Source organism: Triticum dicoccoides, chromosome 1A, assembly GCF_002162155.2.
Source record: "Triticum dicoccoides isolate Atlit2015 ecotype Zavitan chromosome 1A, WEW_v2.0, whole genome shotgun sequence".
Classification (NCBI taxonomy): domain Eukaryota; kingdom Viridiplantae; phylum Streptophyta; class Magnoliopsida; order Poales; family Poaceae; genus Triticum; species Triticum dicoccoides.
In genome coordinates this window covers 531,606,418-531,619,236 of record NC_041380.1, presented here as the reverse complement: position 1 = coordinate 531,619,236, position 12,819 = coordinate 531,606,418, and the positions used below count along the sequence as shown (strand labels likewise).

Sequence of the window (12,819 nt, the reverse complement as noted above, 5' to 3'; positions counted from 1 at the left end):
ACATGATCTTGAAGGTGTTCAAGATGGATCAGTCAAAGAAGGAGTTCTTGCCTGAGTTGTAAGGTATGAAGTTAAGACTTAAAGCTCGACCACGGCAGAAGAAAGAGGAAGGACGAAGGTCGTCCCCTATGCTTTTATCATAGGCTCTCTACAGTATGCTATGCTGTGTACCGCACCTGAAGTGTGCCTTGCCATGAGTCAGCCAAGGGGTACAAGAGTGATCCAAGAATGGATCACAGGACAGCGGTCAAAGTTATCCTTAGTAACTAGTGGACTAAGGAATTTTCTCGATTATGGAGGTGGTAAAAGAGTTCGTCGTAAAGGGTTACGCCGATGCAAACTTTGACACTAATCCAGATTATTCTGAGTAGTAAACTGGATTCATATAGTAGAACAGTTATTTGGAATAGCTCCAAATAGAACGTGGTAGCTGCATCTGGGAGATGACATAGAGATTTGTAAAGCACACACGGATCTAAAAGGTTCGGATCCGTTGACTATAACATCTCTCACAAGCATAACATGATCAAACCCAGAACTCATCGAGTGTTAATCACATGGTAATGTGAACTAGATTATTGACTCTAGTAAACTCTTTGGGTGTTAGTCACATGGGGATGTGACCTTGAGTGTTAATCACATATCGATGTGAACTGGATTATTAACTCTAGTGCAAGTGGGAGACTGTTGGAAATATGCCCTAGAGGCAATAATAAATTGATTATTATTATATTTCCTTGGTTCATGATAATCGTTTATTATCCATGCTAGAATTGTATTGATAGGAAACTCAGATACATGTGTGGATACATAGACAACACCATGTCCCTAGTAGGCCTCTAGTTGACTAGCTCGTTGATCAATAGATGGTTATGGATTCCTGACCATGGACATTGGATGTCATTGATAACGGGATCACATCATTAGGAGAATGATGTGATGGACAAGACCCAATCCTAAGCATAGCACAAGATCATGTAGTTCATTTGCTAAGAGCTTTTCTAATGTCAAGTATCATTTCCTTAGACCATGAGATTGTGCAACTCCCGGATACCGTAGGAGTGCTTTGGGTGTGCCAAACGTCACAACGTAACTGGGTGGCTATAAAGGTACACTACAGGTATCTCCGAAAGTGTCTGTTGGGTTGGCACAAATCGAGACTGGGATTTGTCACTCCGTGTAAACGGAGAGGTATCTCTGGGCCCACTCGGTAGGACATCATCATAATGTGCACAATGTGATCAAGGAGTTGATCATGGGATGATGTGTTACGAAACAAGTAAAAAGACTTGCCGGTAACGAGATTGAACAAGGTATCGGGATACCGACGATCGAATCTCGGGCAAGTATCGTACCGCTAGACAAAGGGAATTGTATACGGGATTGATTAAGTCCTTGACATCGTGGTTCATCCGATGAGATCATCATGGAACATGTGGGAGCCAACATGGGTATCCAGATCCCGCTGTTGGTTATTGACCGGAGAGTCATCTCGGTCATGTCTGCATGTCTCCCGAACCCGTAGGGTCTACACACTTAAGGTTCGGTGACGCTAGGGTTATAGAGATATTAGTATGCGGTAACCCGAAAGTTGTTTGGAGTCCCGGATGAGATCCCGAACGTCACGAGGAGTTCCGGAATGGTCCGGAGGTAAAGATTTATATATGGGAAGTCTTGTTTTGGTCGCCGGAAAAAGTTTCGCGCATTATCGGTATTGTACCGGGAGTGCCGAAAGGGGTCCGGGGGTCCACCAAGGGGGTCCACTTGCCCCGGCGGGCCACATGGGCTGTAGGGGTGTGCGCCTTGGCCTATATGGGCCAAGGGCACCAGCCCCAAGAGGCCCATGCGCCAAGAGATAAGGGAAAGAAAGAGTCCTAAAGGGGGAAGGCACCTCCTAGGTGCCTTGGGGAGGATGGACTCCTCCCTGGCCGCACCCTTCCTTGGAGGAAGGGCCAAGGCTGCTCCCCCCCCTCTCCCTTGGCCCTATATATAGTGGGGGAAGGGAGGGCAGCCGTACCTAAGCCCTGGCGCCTCCCTCTCCCTCCCATGACACATCTCCCTCCTCCCGCAGCGCTTGGCGAAGCCCTGTTGGAATCCCGCTACTTCCACCACCACGCCGTCGTGCTGCTGGATCTCCATCAACCTCTCCTTCCCCCTTGCTGGATCAAGAAGGAGGAGACGTTGCTGCTCCGTACGTGTGTTGAACGCGGAGGTGTCGTCCGTTCGGCGCTAGGATCATCGGTGATTTGGATCACGACGAGTACGACTCCATCAACCCCGTTCTCTTGAACGCTTCCGCGCGCGATCTACAAGGGTATGTAGATCCACTCCTCCCTCGTTGCTAGATGACTCCATAGATAGATCTTGGTGACACGTAGGAAAAATTTGAATTTATGCTACGTTCCCCAACAATGAACGCTTGGCAGTCACGTGCTGATGATTACTCCCTCGTTCAGTGCGGCATGCTTTACAACTTAGAACCGGGGCTCCAAAAGTGTATTGAGCAACACGGAGCATATGAGATGTTTGAAGAGCTGAAAATGGTTTTCCAAGCTCATGCCCGGGTCGAGAGATATGAAGTCTCTGACAAGTTCTTCAGTTGTAAGATGGAAGAAAATAGTTTTGTCAGTGAGCACATACTCAAAATGTCTGGGTTGCATAACCGCTTGACTCAGCTGGGATTTAATCTCCCGGATGACGCGGTCATTGACAGAATCCTTCAGTCACTTCCACCGAGCTACAAGAGCTTTGTGATGAACTTCAATATGCAGGGGATGGAAAAGACCATTCCTGAGGTATATTCAATGCTGAAATCAGCGGAGGTGGAGATCAAAAAGGAACATCAAGTGTTGATGGTGAATAAAACCACTAAGTTTAAGAAAGGCAAGGGTAAGAAGAACTTCAAGAAGGACGGCAAGGGGGTTGCCGCGCCCGGTAAGCAAGCTGCCGGGAAGAAGCCAAAGACTGGACCCAAGCCCGAGACTGAGTGTTTTTATTGCAAGGGAAGTGGTCACTGGAAGCGGAACTGCCCCAAATACTTAGCGGACAAGAAGGCCGGCAACACTAAAGGTATATGTGATATACATGTAATTGATGTGTACCTTACCAGTACTCGTAGTAGCTCCTGGGTATTTGATACTGGTGCGGTTGCTCACATTTGTAACTCAAAGCAGGAGCTGCGGAATAAGCGGAGACTGGCGAAGGACGAGGTGACGATGCGCGTCGGGAATGGTTCCAAGGTCGATGTGATCGCCGTCGGCACGCTACCTCTACATTTACCTACGGGATTAGTTTTAAACCTCAATAATTGTTATTTAGTGCTAGCTTTGAGCATGAACATTGTATCAGGATCTCATTTAATTCGAGATGGCTACTCATTTAAATCCGAGAATAATGGTTGTTCTATTTATATGAGAGATATGTTTTATGGTCATGCCCCGCTGGTGAATGGTTTATTCTTAATGAATCTCGAGCGTAATGTTACACATATTCATAGTGTGAATACCAAAAGATGTAAGGTTGATAATCATAGTCCCACATACTTGTGGCACTGCCGCCTTGGTCACATAGGTGTCAAACACATGAAGAAGCTCCATGCAGATGGACTTTTGGAGTCTCTTGATTACAAATCATTTGACACGTGCGAACCATGCCTCATGGGTAAAATGACCAAGACTCCGTTCTCAGGAACAATGGAGCGAGCAACCAACTTATTGGAAATCATACATACTGATGTGTGCGGTCCAATGAGTGTTGAGGCTCGCGGTGGCTATCGTTATGTTCTCACCCTCACTGATGACTTGAGTAGATATGGATATGTCTACTTAATGAAACACAAGTTTGAGACCTTTGAAAAGTTCAAGGAATTTCAGAGTGAGGTTGAGAATCAACATGACAGGAAAATCAAGTTCTTGTGATCAGATCGTGGGGGAGAATACTTGAGTCACCAATTTGGCACGCACTTAAGTAAATGTGGAATAGTTTCACAACTCACGCTGCCTGGAACACCTCAGCGTAATGGTGTGTCCGAATATCGTAATCGCACTCTATTGGATATGGTGCGATCTATGATGTCTCTTACCGATCTACCGCTGTCATTTTGGGGCTATGCTTTAGAGACTGTCGCATTCACTTTAAATAGGGCTCCGTCGAAATCCATTGAGATGACACCGTATGAATTGTGGTTTGGGAAGAAACCTAAGCTGTCGTTTCTAAAAGTTTGGGGATGCGATGCTTATGTCAAGAAACTTCAACCTGAAAAGCTCGAACCCAAGTCGGAAAAATGCGTCTTCATAGGATACCCTAAAGAAACTATTGGGTATACCTTCTACCTCAGATCCGAAGGCAAGATCTTTGTTGCCAAGAATGGATCCTTTCTAGAGAAAGAGTTTCTCTCGAAAGAAGTAAGTGGGAGGAAAGTAGAACTTGATGAAGTATTGCCTCTTGAACCGGAGAGTGGCGCAGCTCAAGAAAATGTTCCTGAGGTGCATGCACCGACTAGAGAGGAAGTTAATGATGATGATCATGAAACTTCATATCAAGTTGCTACTGAACTTCGTAGGTCCACAAGGACACGTTCCGCACCAGAGTGGTACGGCAACCCTGTCGTGGAAATCATGTTGTTAGACAATGGTGAACCTTCGAACTATGAAGAAGCGATGGCGGGCCCAGATTCCGACAAATGGCTGGAAGCCATGAAATCCAAGATAGGATCCATGTATGAAAACGAAGTATGGACTTTGACTAACTTGCCCGATGATCGGCGAGCCATATAAAATAAATGGATCTTTAAGAAGAAGACAGACGCAGATGGTAATGTAACCATCTATAAAGCTCGGCTTGTCGCTAAGGGTTATCGACAAGTTCAAGGGGTTGACTACGATGAGACTTTCTCACCCGTAGCGAAACTGAAGTCCGTCCGAATCATTTTAGCAATTGCTGCATTCTATGATTATGAGATATGGCAAATGGACGTCAAAACGGCATTCCTTAATGGTTTCCTTAAGGAAGAATTGTATATGATGCAGCCGGAAGGTTCTGTCGATCCTAAGAGTGCTGACAAGGTGTGGAAGCTTCAACGCTCGATCTACGGGCTGGTGCAAGCATCTTGGAGTTGGAACATTCATTTTGATGAGATGATCAAAGTGTTTGGGTTTACGCAGACTTATGGAGAAGCCTGCATTTACAAGAAAGTGAGTGGGAGCTTTGTAGCATTTCTCATATTGTATGTGGATGACATACTATTGATGGGAAATGATATAGAATTCTTGGAAAGCATAAAGGCCTACTTGAACAAGTGTTTTTCAATGAAGGATCTTGGAGAAGCTGCTTACATATTAGGCATCAAGATCTATAGAGATGGATCGAGATGCCTCATTGGTCTTTCACAGAGTACGTACCTTGACAAGATATTAAAGAAGTTCAATATGGATCAGTCAAAGAAGGGGTTCTTGCCTGTGTTGCAAGGTACGAGATTGAGCATGGCTCAATGCCCAACCACGGCAGAAGATAGAGAAAAGATGAGTGCCGTCCCCTATGCCTCGGCCATAGGGTCTATCATGTATGCTATGCTGTGTACCAGACCTGATGTAAACCTTGCCGTAAGTTTGGTAGGAAGGTACCAAAGTAATCCTGGCATGGAACACTGGACAGCGGTCAAGAATATCCTGAAGTACCTAAAGAGGACTAAGGATATGTTTCTCGTTTATGGAGGTGACGAAGAGCTCATCGTAAAGGGTTACGTCGATGCTAGCTTCGACACAGATCTGGATGACTCTAAGTCACAAATCGGATACGTGTATATTTTGAATGGTGGGGCAGTAAGCTGGTGCAGTTGCAAGCAAAGCGTTGTGGCGGGATCTACATGTGAAGCGGAGTACATGGCAGCCTCAGAGGCAGCACAAGAAGCAATCTGGGTGAAGGAATTCATTACCGACCTAGGAGTCATTCCCAATGCGTCGGGCCCGATGACTCTCTTCTGTGACAACACTGGAGCTATTGCCCTTGCCAAGGAGCCCAGGTTTCACAGGAAGACTAGGCATATCAAGCATCGCTTCAACTCCATTCATGAAAGTGTTCAAAATGGAGACATAGATATTTGTAAAGTACATACGGACCTGAATGTAGCAGACCCGTTGACTAAACCTCTCCCTAGAGCAAAACATGATCAACACCAGAACTCTATGGGTGTTCGATTCATCACAATGTAACTAGATTATTGACTCTAGTGCAAATGGGAGACTATTGGAAATATTCCCTAGAGGCGATAATAAAATGGTTATTATTATATTTCCTTGTTCATGATAATTGTCTATTGTTCATGCTATAATTGTGTTATCCGAAAATCATAATACATGTGTGAATACATAGACCACAACACGTCCCTAGTGAGCCTCTAGTTGACTAGCTCGTTGATCAAAAGATAGTCATGGTTTCCTGACTATGGACATTAGATGTCATTGATAACGGGATCACATCATTAGGAGAATGATGTGATGGACAAGACCCAATCCTAAGCATAGCTCAAAGATCGTGTAGTTCGTTTGCTAGAGCTTTTCCGAATGTCAAGTATCATTTCCTTAGACCATGAGATTGTGCAACTCCCGGATACCGTAGGAGTGCTTTGGGTGTGCCAAACGTCATAATGTAACTGGGTGACTATAAAGGTGCACTACGGGTATCTCCGAAAGTGTCTGTTGGGTTGGCACGAAACGAGACTGGGATTTGTCACTCCGTATGACGGAGAGGTATCTTTGGGCCCCCTCGGTAATGCATCATCATAATGAGCTCAATGTGACCAAGTGGTTGATCACGGGATCATGCATTACGGTATGAGTAAAGTGACTTGCCAGTAACGAGATTGAACGAGGTATTGGGATACCGATGATCGAGTCTCGGACGAGTAACGTACCGATTGACAAAGGGAATTGTATACGGGATTGATTGAATCCACGACATCGTGGTTCATCCATTGAGATCATCGAGGAGCATGTGGGAGCCAACATGGGTATCCAGATCCCGCTGTTGGTTATTGAACGGAGAGTCGTCTCAGTCATGTCTGCGTGTCTCCCGAACCCGTAGGGTCTACACACTTAAGGTTCGGTGACGCTAGGGTTGTAGAGATATTAGTATGCGGTAAATCGAAATTTGTTTGGAGTCCCGGATGAGATCCCAGACATCATGAGGAGTTCCAGAATGGTCCAGAGGTGAAGAATTATATATAGGAAGTCCAGTTTCGGCCATCGGGAAAGTTTTGGGGGTCACCGGTATTGTACCGGGACCACCGGAAGGGTCCCGGGGGTCCACCGGGTGGGGCCACCTATCCTGGAGGGCCCCATGGGCTGAAGTGGGGAAGGGAACCAGCCCCTGGTGGGCTGGTGCACCCCCCTTGGGCCTCCCCCTGCGCCTAGGGTTGGAAACCCTAGGGGTGGGGGCGCCCCACTTGGCTTGGGGGGCAAGCCACCCCCCTTGGCCGCCCCCCCCCCCTTGAGATTCAATCTCTAGGGCCGGCGCCCCCCCCCTAGGGGCCCTATATATAGTGGGGGAGGGAGGGCAGACGCACCCAAGCCCCTGGCGCCTCCCTCTCCCTCCCGTGACACCTCTCCCTCTCGTTGAGCTTGGCGAAGCCCTACCGAGAACACCGTTGCTTCCACCACCACGCCGTCGTGCTGCTGGATCTCCATCAACCTCTCCTTCCCCTTGCTGGATCAACAAGGAGGAGACGTCTTCCCAACCGTACGTGTGTTGAACGCGGAGGTGCCGTCCGTTCGGCACTCGGTCATCGGTGATTTGGATCACGACGAGTATGACTCCATCAACCCCGTTCTCTTGAACGCTTCCGCGCGCGATCTACAAGGGTATGTAGATGCACTCCCCTTTCCCTCGTTTCTAGATAACTCCATAGATTGATCTTGGTGATGCATAGAAATTTTTTAAATTCTGCTACGTTCCCCAACAATTTTTTCTATCAATTTTTGATCGGCTTCATGGGCCAAGCCCAACATTCCAGCTTTTTTATTTTCTAGGCCTTCGGCCTTTTTGCTTCCATTTCTTATTTGGGCCTTTTTACAGTCCATTTTGGACCAGGTGTGTTTTCTTTTGCTCATCCAATTAGGTCCCACTTGTCAGTTTTCTTTTGTTTCTTTCAACTAGTGAAATGGGACCAGGTGTGTTGTTTAGGTGCCACACGTCAGTTCTCTATTTGTGCAACAACCAATAACTTGATTCAAACAGAGCCAATAACACATAAATTTTCAAACAAAAGCCAAATAATGGCAGGTAGTTTACAATGATGGCAGTACAAATCAGGTATTGAAATATAGAATATAGCTAAATATTAACATGTCCAACTCCAAAGAGCTAAAACACATTGTTGGGTGCGAGTTCTCTTTAGGATTCGACTCCTGTAGTTCCTTGTACAACAACTTTTGACGAATTAAGGCCAAAATCTGTGAGTTATAAATCAAGTTAAGAATATAATAAAGTGAATCCATGCATATAACATTCTTCTAACAATGAAAAATAGCTGCAAAATTTGAGATCTAATAAGAAACCATGCATATAGCATTCTCGTAACAGCAAGACTGAGATATATTTGGGAAGGGAAAATGACAAGTATCAACCCAGTGCAAGATAACACAACAACTATGTCAAAGTTATTCAGATTTCCTGATGTGTGTGTCACATTATACATGCATCAAGCATCAGGTGACAAAGCAAACTATTCTGGAATAGATACAAAACAAGCATGTATTGACCATCCTACTGGTAGCAAGTACATAAAGGTAATCACTTAACAAGCAGCGCAAACATGAACGAGTCACATAACTAAGTACAATCCAATATCCCAGCTGAGAGCAAACATGTATTTGACATTTCAGGATTTCAATACATGCACGACAGAGAGTGGCGCTCTGTTCTTACCATGGCACAAGCGAGAGATGTCCCCGACGATGCCCTGCTTCTCCAGCTCGCACTAAGGCTCAACCAGCTCCGCGGTGTGGATGATGCCCCCTCCTTGCTCCATCCAGAAGGCAGGCCACGGACTAGGAAGCCCTGCATATTACAATTTTCACAAGTTGGGAGAAATACAAGGAACTGGTATCAAGCAGATCACAAGTTGAGAGAAAGTTACGGTCCAGGAGCCGACCTTCCAAGGGAGTAGCATGATGCGTCGTCGTGGTGCCTTCATCTGGAGTTGCAGGCCGGAGTTGTGAGCTGCTGCTTTGCTTCCCCACATAGCACGCCTAGGTTCTCCTAACATACCAACCCGAAAGACAAAAACATGATTAGGGAGCTGGTACATCAGAAAAGGAATCGATGCACGAATGACATACACAACTAAAAAAATAAAATCAGTATTTCACATATTATTAGAATTGCATATTAGATGTCTGCAAGATAAGTGTTGCTTCATATAAGATGTTTAGTGATTTAACAATCAGTAAGCTGCAGGAAATTTTGTTTGCCATGTCACCCAATGTTTACTATCAAAAAATAGAAATTATTCACTGTTAATGCATTTGAGCTATAAGATAACCAACTAATGTTCTGTGCCATTGAGATGATTTTAGCCCTTCACATGATGGTTCATTGTTATCCATGTTAGCACATCAGGCTTGGAGCTTACGTATATAACAAGAAAAGTAGATTAAGCAATGCATCCAGATAACACAAGGAGGCAAGCACTAGTAAATCTTGACTCTCGTGCCACTACATGTACATAACAAGTATTTGACACATTCTTGGAAGCATGCAAATACAGGCAATATTATTTTTCTAATGAAATACATGACATATTCTCCTCGCGTATTCTCCAATTAAACACTTGATGGTGGCTAGAGCGAAACAAACAAAGGGGGAGACAAGTCTTCACCTTGCAACAAGGGGACTCATACCCAGCCAAATCGGAACAAATTGAACCTGCGGCAGCAACTTCTATATAAAACATTTGCTCAAAACGATGCTCAAGAGGAAGACACACTTTCTCAACATTGCATTCCAATCATATAGACCAAATTGCAAAAATAAGAACAGTGGATAAAATCATAGTCTAGATCACGCCGCAAAAAAACATCAAAATCATAGAACATATAGGTTCCATCATGATTTTAAGAAACATTGCGCTAGAGAAGTAGGCTTGCAATGCAAACTTTCTGCAAATGGTTGCAAAACAAACCACCAACAATCAGAAGAATGAGCATGTTAGTTAGACTATATGTGGCTACACACACAAAATTCAAAACTATAACTAAGGCGAGAGGGGAAAGATATGGGGCAGTAAGTGTCGACGAAGGACTCGACCATCTCCCTCCGCTCCTCCTTAGTCTTCCTCACCCGTGGCTTATTCTCCTGCGCCTACATGCAACACTGCCCCATTCCTTCAGACAACCAGACGAGATGTGCACAATTGCCGTAGTGTTGTTCAACGTACGAAAGATGCCTGTCAGGAAGACGAAATCAAATGAATAAGAACCCCACATAAACAAAGAGGTTGAACAATGATTCTACAAAGTATTACCTCCGGTCATAAATAAGTGAAGTAAAACCACATCACTTATTTATTAACAGAGGGAGTGATATTCAGCTTCTGCAGTCAAAGGAGACCCGTAAACTCATTGCACACAGTTGCAAAAGCACATTATGCAATAGCAATACAGCGTTAGTGTGGGTGTGTGTGTGTGTGTGCCGCAGTTACCTACAGATCCTACTAAGCGAAGCCGGCAGTTAGGTTGTTGGTTTGGTACTTGTCGAACTAAAAATCTAGTGCATAGCTAGATGATCAATGAGGTTATATTCTCAACATCAACAGCAACCCTTATGCCCAAAACAGACAGACAGAATGATGGACATATTTAGCTCACCTGGGGCGGTCACCCGGTGGGCCAGAGCCGAAGGGGCGGGACGGGGGCTTGGCGGACTTCTTGAGGGTGTTGGGCACGATCTCAGACGGCGGGTTGAGGAAGGTGCGGAGGAACTCAATGTCGTCGTTGGTCAGGTACCAGTAGTAGTGCTGCCACGAGAAGGTCTCCCTGACGTACTCCTTGGACTTGAAGCTCTGCATGAGCTTGATGACCTCGAGGTTCAAGGCATCGACCTGGGGGTGCTTGGCCAGGTTGTAGTCCTTCTTGGCGTACAAGACTCCCTCTGCACACGCATCACAATAGATTCATCAGTAAAATCATTCAGTCCGTCCAAAGGAGTGGCATTCTTGCACACATCAAAAGTTGAAATTAGCACCAAGGAATTCAGTTAAGATGCTCAGACTACTGTAATAGTCAGTAGAATTCTTCCAGATTGCAGCTTGACATGAATAAGATTCTATAGTTAGGATGTTAGTGGTGTCCAAATTGTCTATGCTCGAACCTTGCAGCAACCGCGCATAAGAGCGAACTCGCTGCGGTCAATGGATGCCAAGAACACTGATGGGGCAACATGGTTAAAACCCTACGCAACACATGGATCGAACCCTATAGAAGAAGACTAACGAGATGGCATCTGAATCCTGGCCACGGCCGGTGCGGTGCGTAAAATGGGCGGGGGAGGGGGAGGAGCTCACCCTGGAAGAGGTACTTGCAGATCTCGCGGCGGTTCTTCTTGGAGATGACCTGCGGAGGGAGACAAGGGAGGTCAGATTAGGCGGTTCTACGACCGGGGCAACCAACGGGGAGAATGTTGGGTCTTCAAGCAGTCCGGCAAGCTCAACGCCGAACATAAGGGGCGGGATACACCAAGCGAAGACGAGGATGAGCCTCGCAAGCAAAGCATTGGGGAACAGAAGAAATTTCCACCCGAAGTTAAAACGGTAAACGTGTTACACGTGATAAAGGGGAGAAACAAAGCGGCACTCCCAGATAAATATGCCCAAGGGCATATCACCGCGGAGTTCTGCCACTGGCCATCTCAACCGATCACCTTCGACCATCAGGATTACTCGGCAAGTATCCGGCGCGCAGGATGGGCTGCTTTGGAATTAGATCCAATAATTGACGGATACCACTTCACACGAGTCCTGACGGTGGCAGCAGTCTAAACCTGATATATCAGTACACGATCCGCAAAATGGGGATAGACCTAACGAAAATTTGCCACAGCAATACTACCTTTAGAGGAGTAACGCCAGGCCCAGGGGCTCATTGCACGGGCTCCCTGCTACTAGAGGTTATATTCGGCTTCCCTGACAACTTCCATAGCGAAAATTTAACCTTCCACATTGCTCCGTTCCAAAGTGGCTATCAAACACTACTTGGACATGAAGCTTTCGCTTGCTTTAACGCAATACCGCATTATGCTTCCCTCATGCTTAAGATGCCCAGTCCACGTGGCATCATTACAGTAAATGGAAATATTGAGCGATCCCTGCGCGCCGAAGAGAGTGCGGCTGCCTTGGCAGCCGCACACTAAAAGGCCCGACCAACTTAAGCATTCGATAGGTCGTCAAGACCACGGACACGGTTAGACGAGTCCGGCTCATCTATATGTAATTCATACAGGTTTGATGACCACACCCCTATTACAAATACAAGGGGCTCAATGCGCGTAGACAAGTGGCAATTTTTACTCATCTTGAACTATACATGGTTTCTTTAAACCTACCTTTTTGCACGATAACTTTTCACCTAAGTTCCTCTCTTTTACAGATGACCATCATGCTGCACCCGTCCAGGATACGGCACAACGGAGACACAGGCGCAGACGTGCAGCAGGGACCCGTTTCAAGGATTCTTTTCAGATTAAGACCCTGCGTAAACCTTTCTTACTGTCTCTTGTTGATACACATCCCTCGGATTCTCAGTACTATTGAGAAGGATGCTGACGTCT

The 12,819-nt window shown here is 45.9% G+C and overlaps 1 protein-coding gene across 1 annotated transcript; it reads right to left on the bottom strand.

Annotated features, from left to right (window-relative positions):
• Window positions 1-10,858: 10,858 nt before the first annotated feature.
• On the bottom strand, window positions 10,859-11,633 carry LOC119354648 (40S ribosomal protein S10-1-like; the record flags this gene model as incomplete). The annotated part of the gene is made up of 2 exons (XM_037621376.1): window positions 10,859-11,145; window positions 11,558-11,633. Coding segments are annotated over 2 exons (363 nt in total), but the record flags the coding sequence as incomplete, so codon positions are not given.
• Window positions 11,634-12,819: the final 1,186 nt, after the last annotated feature.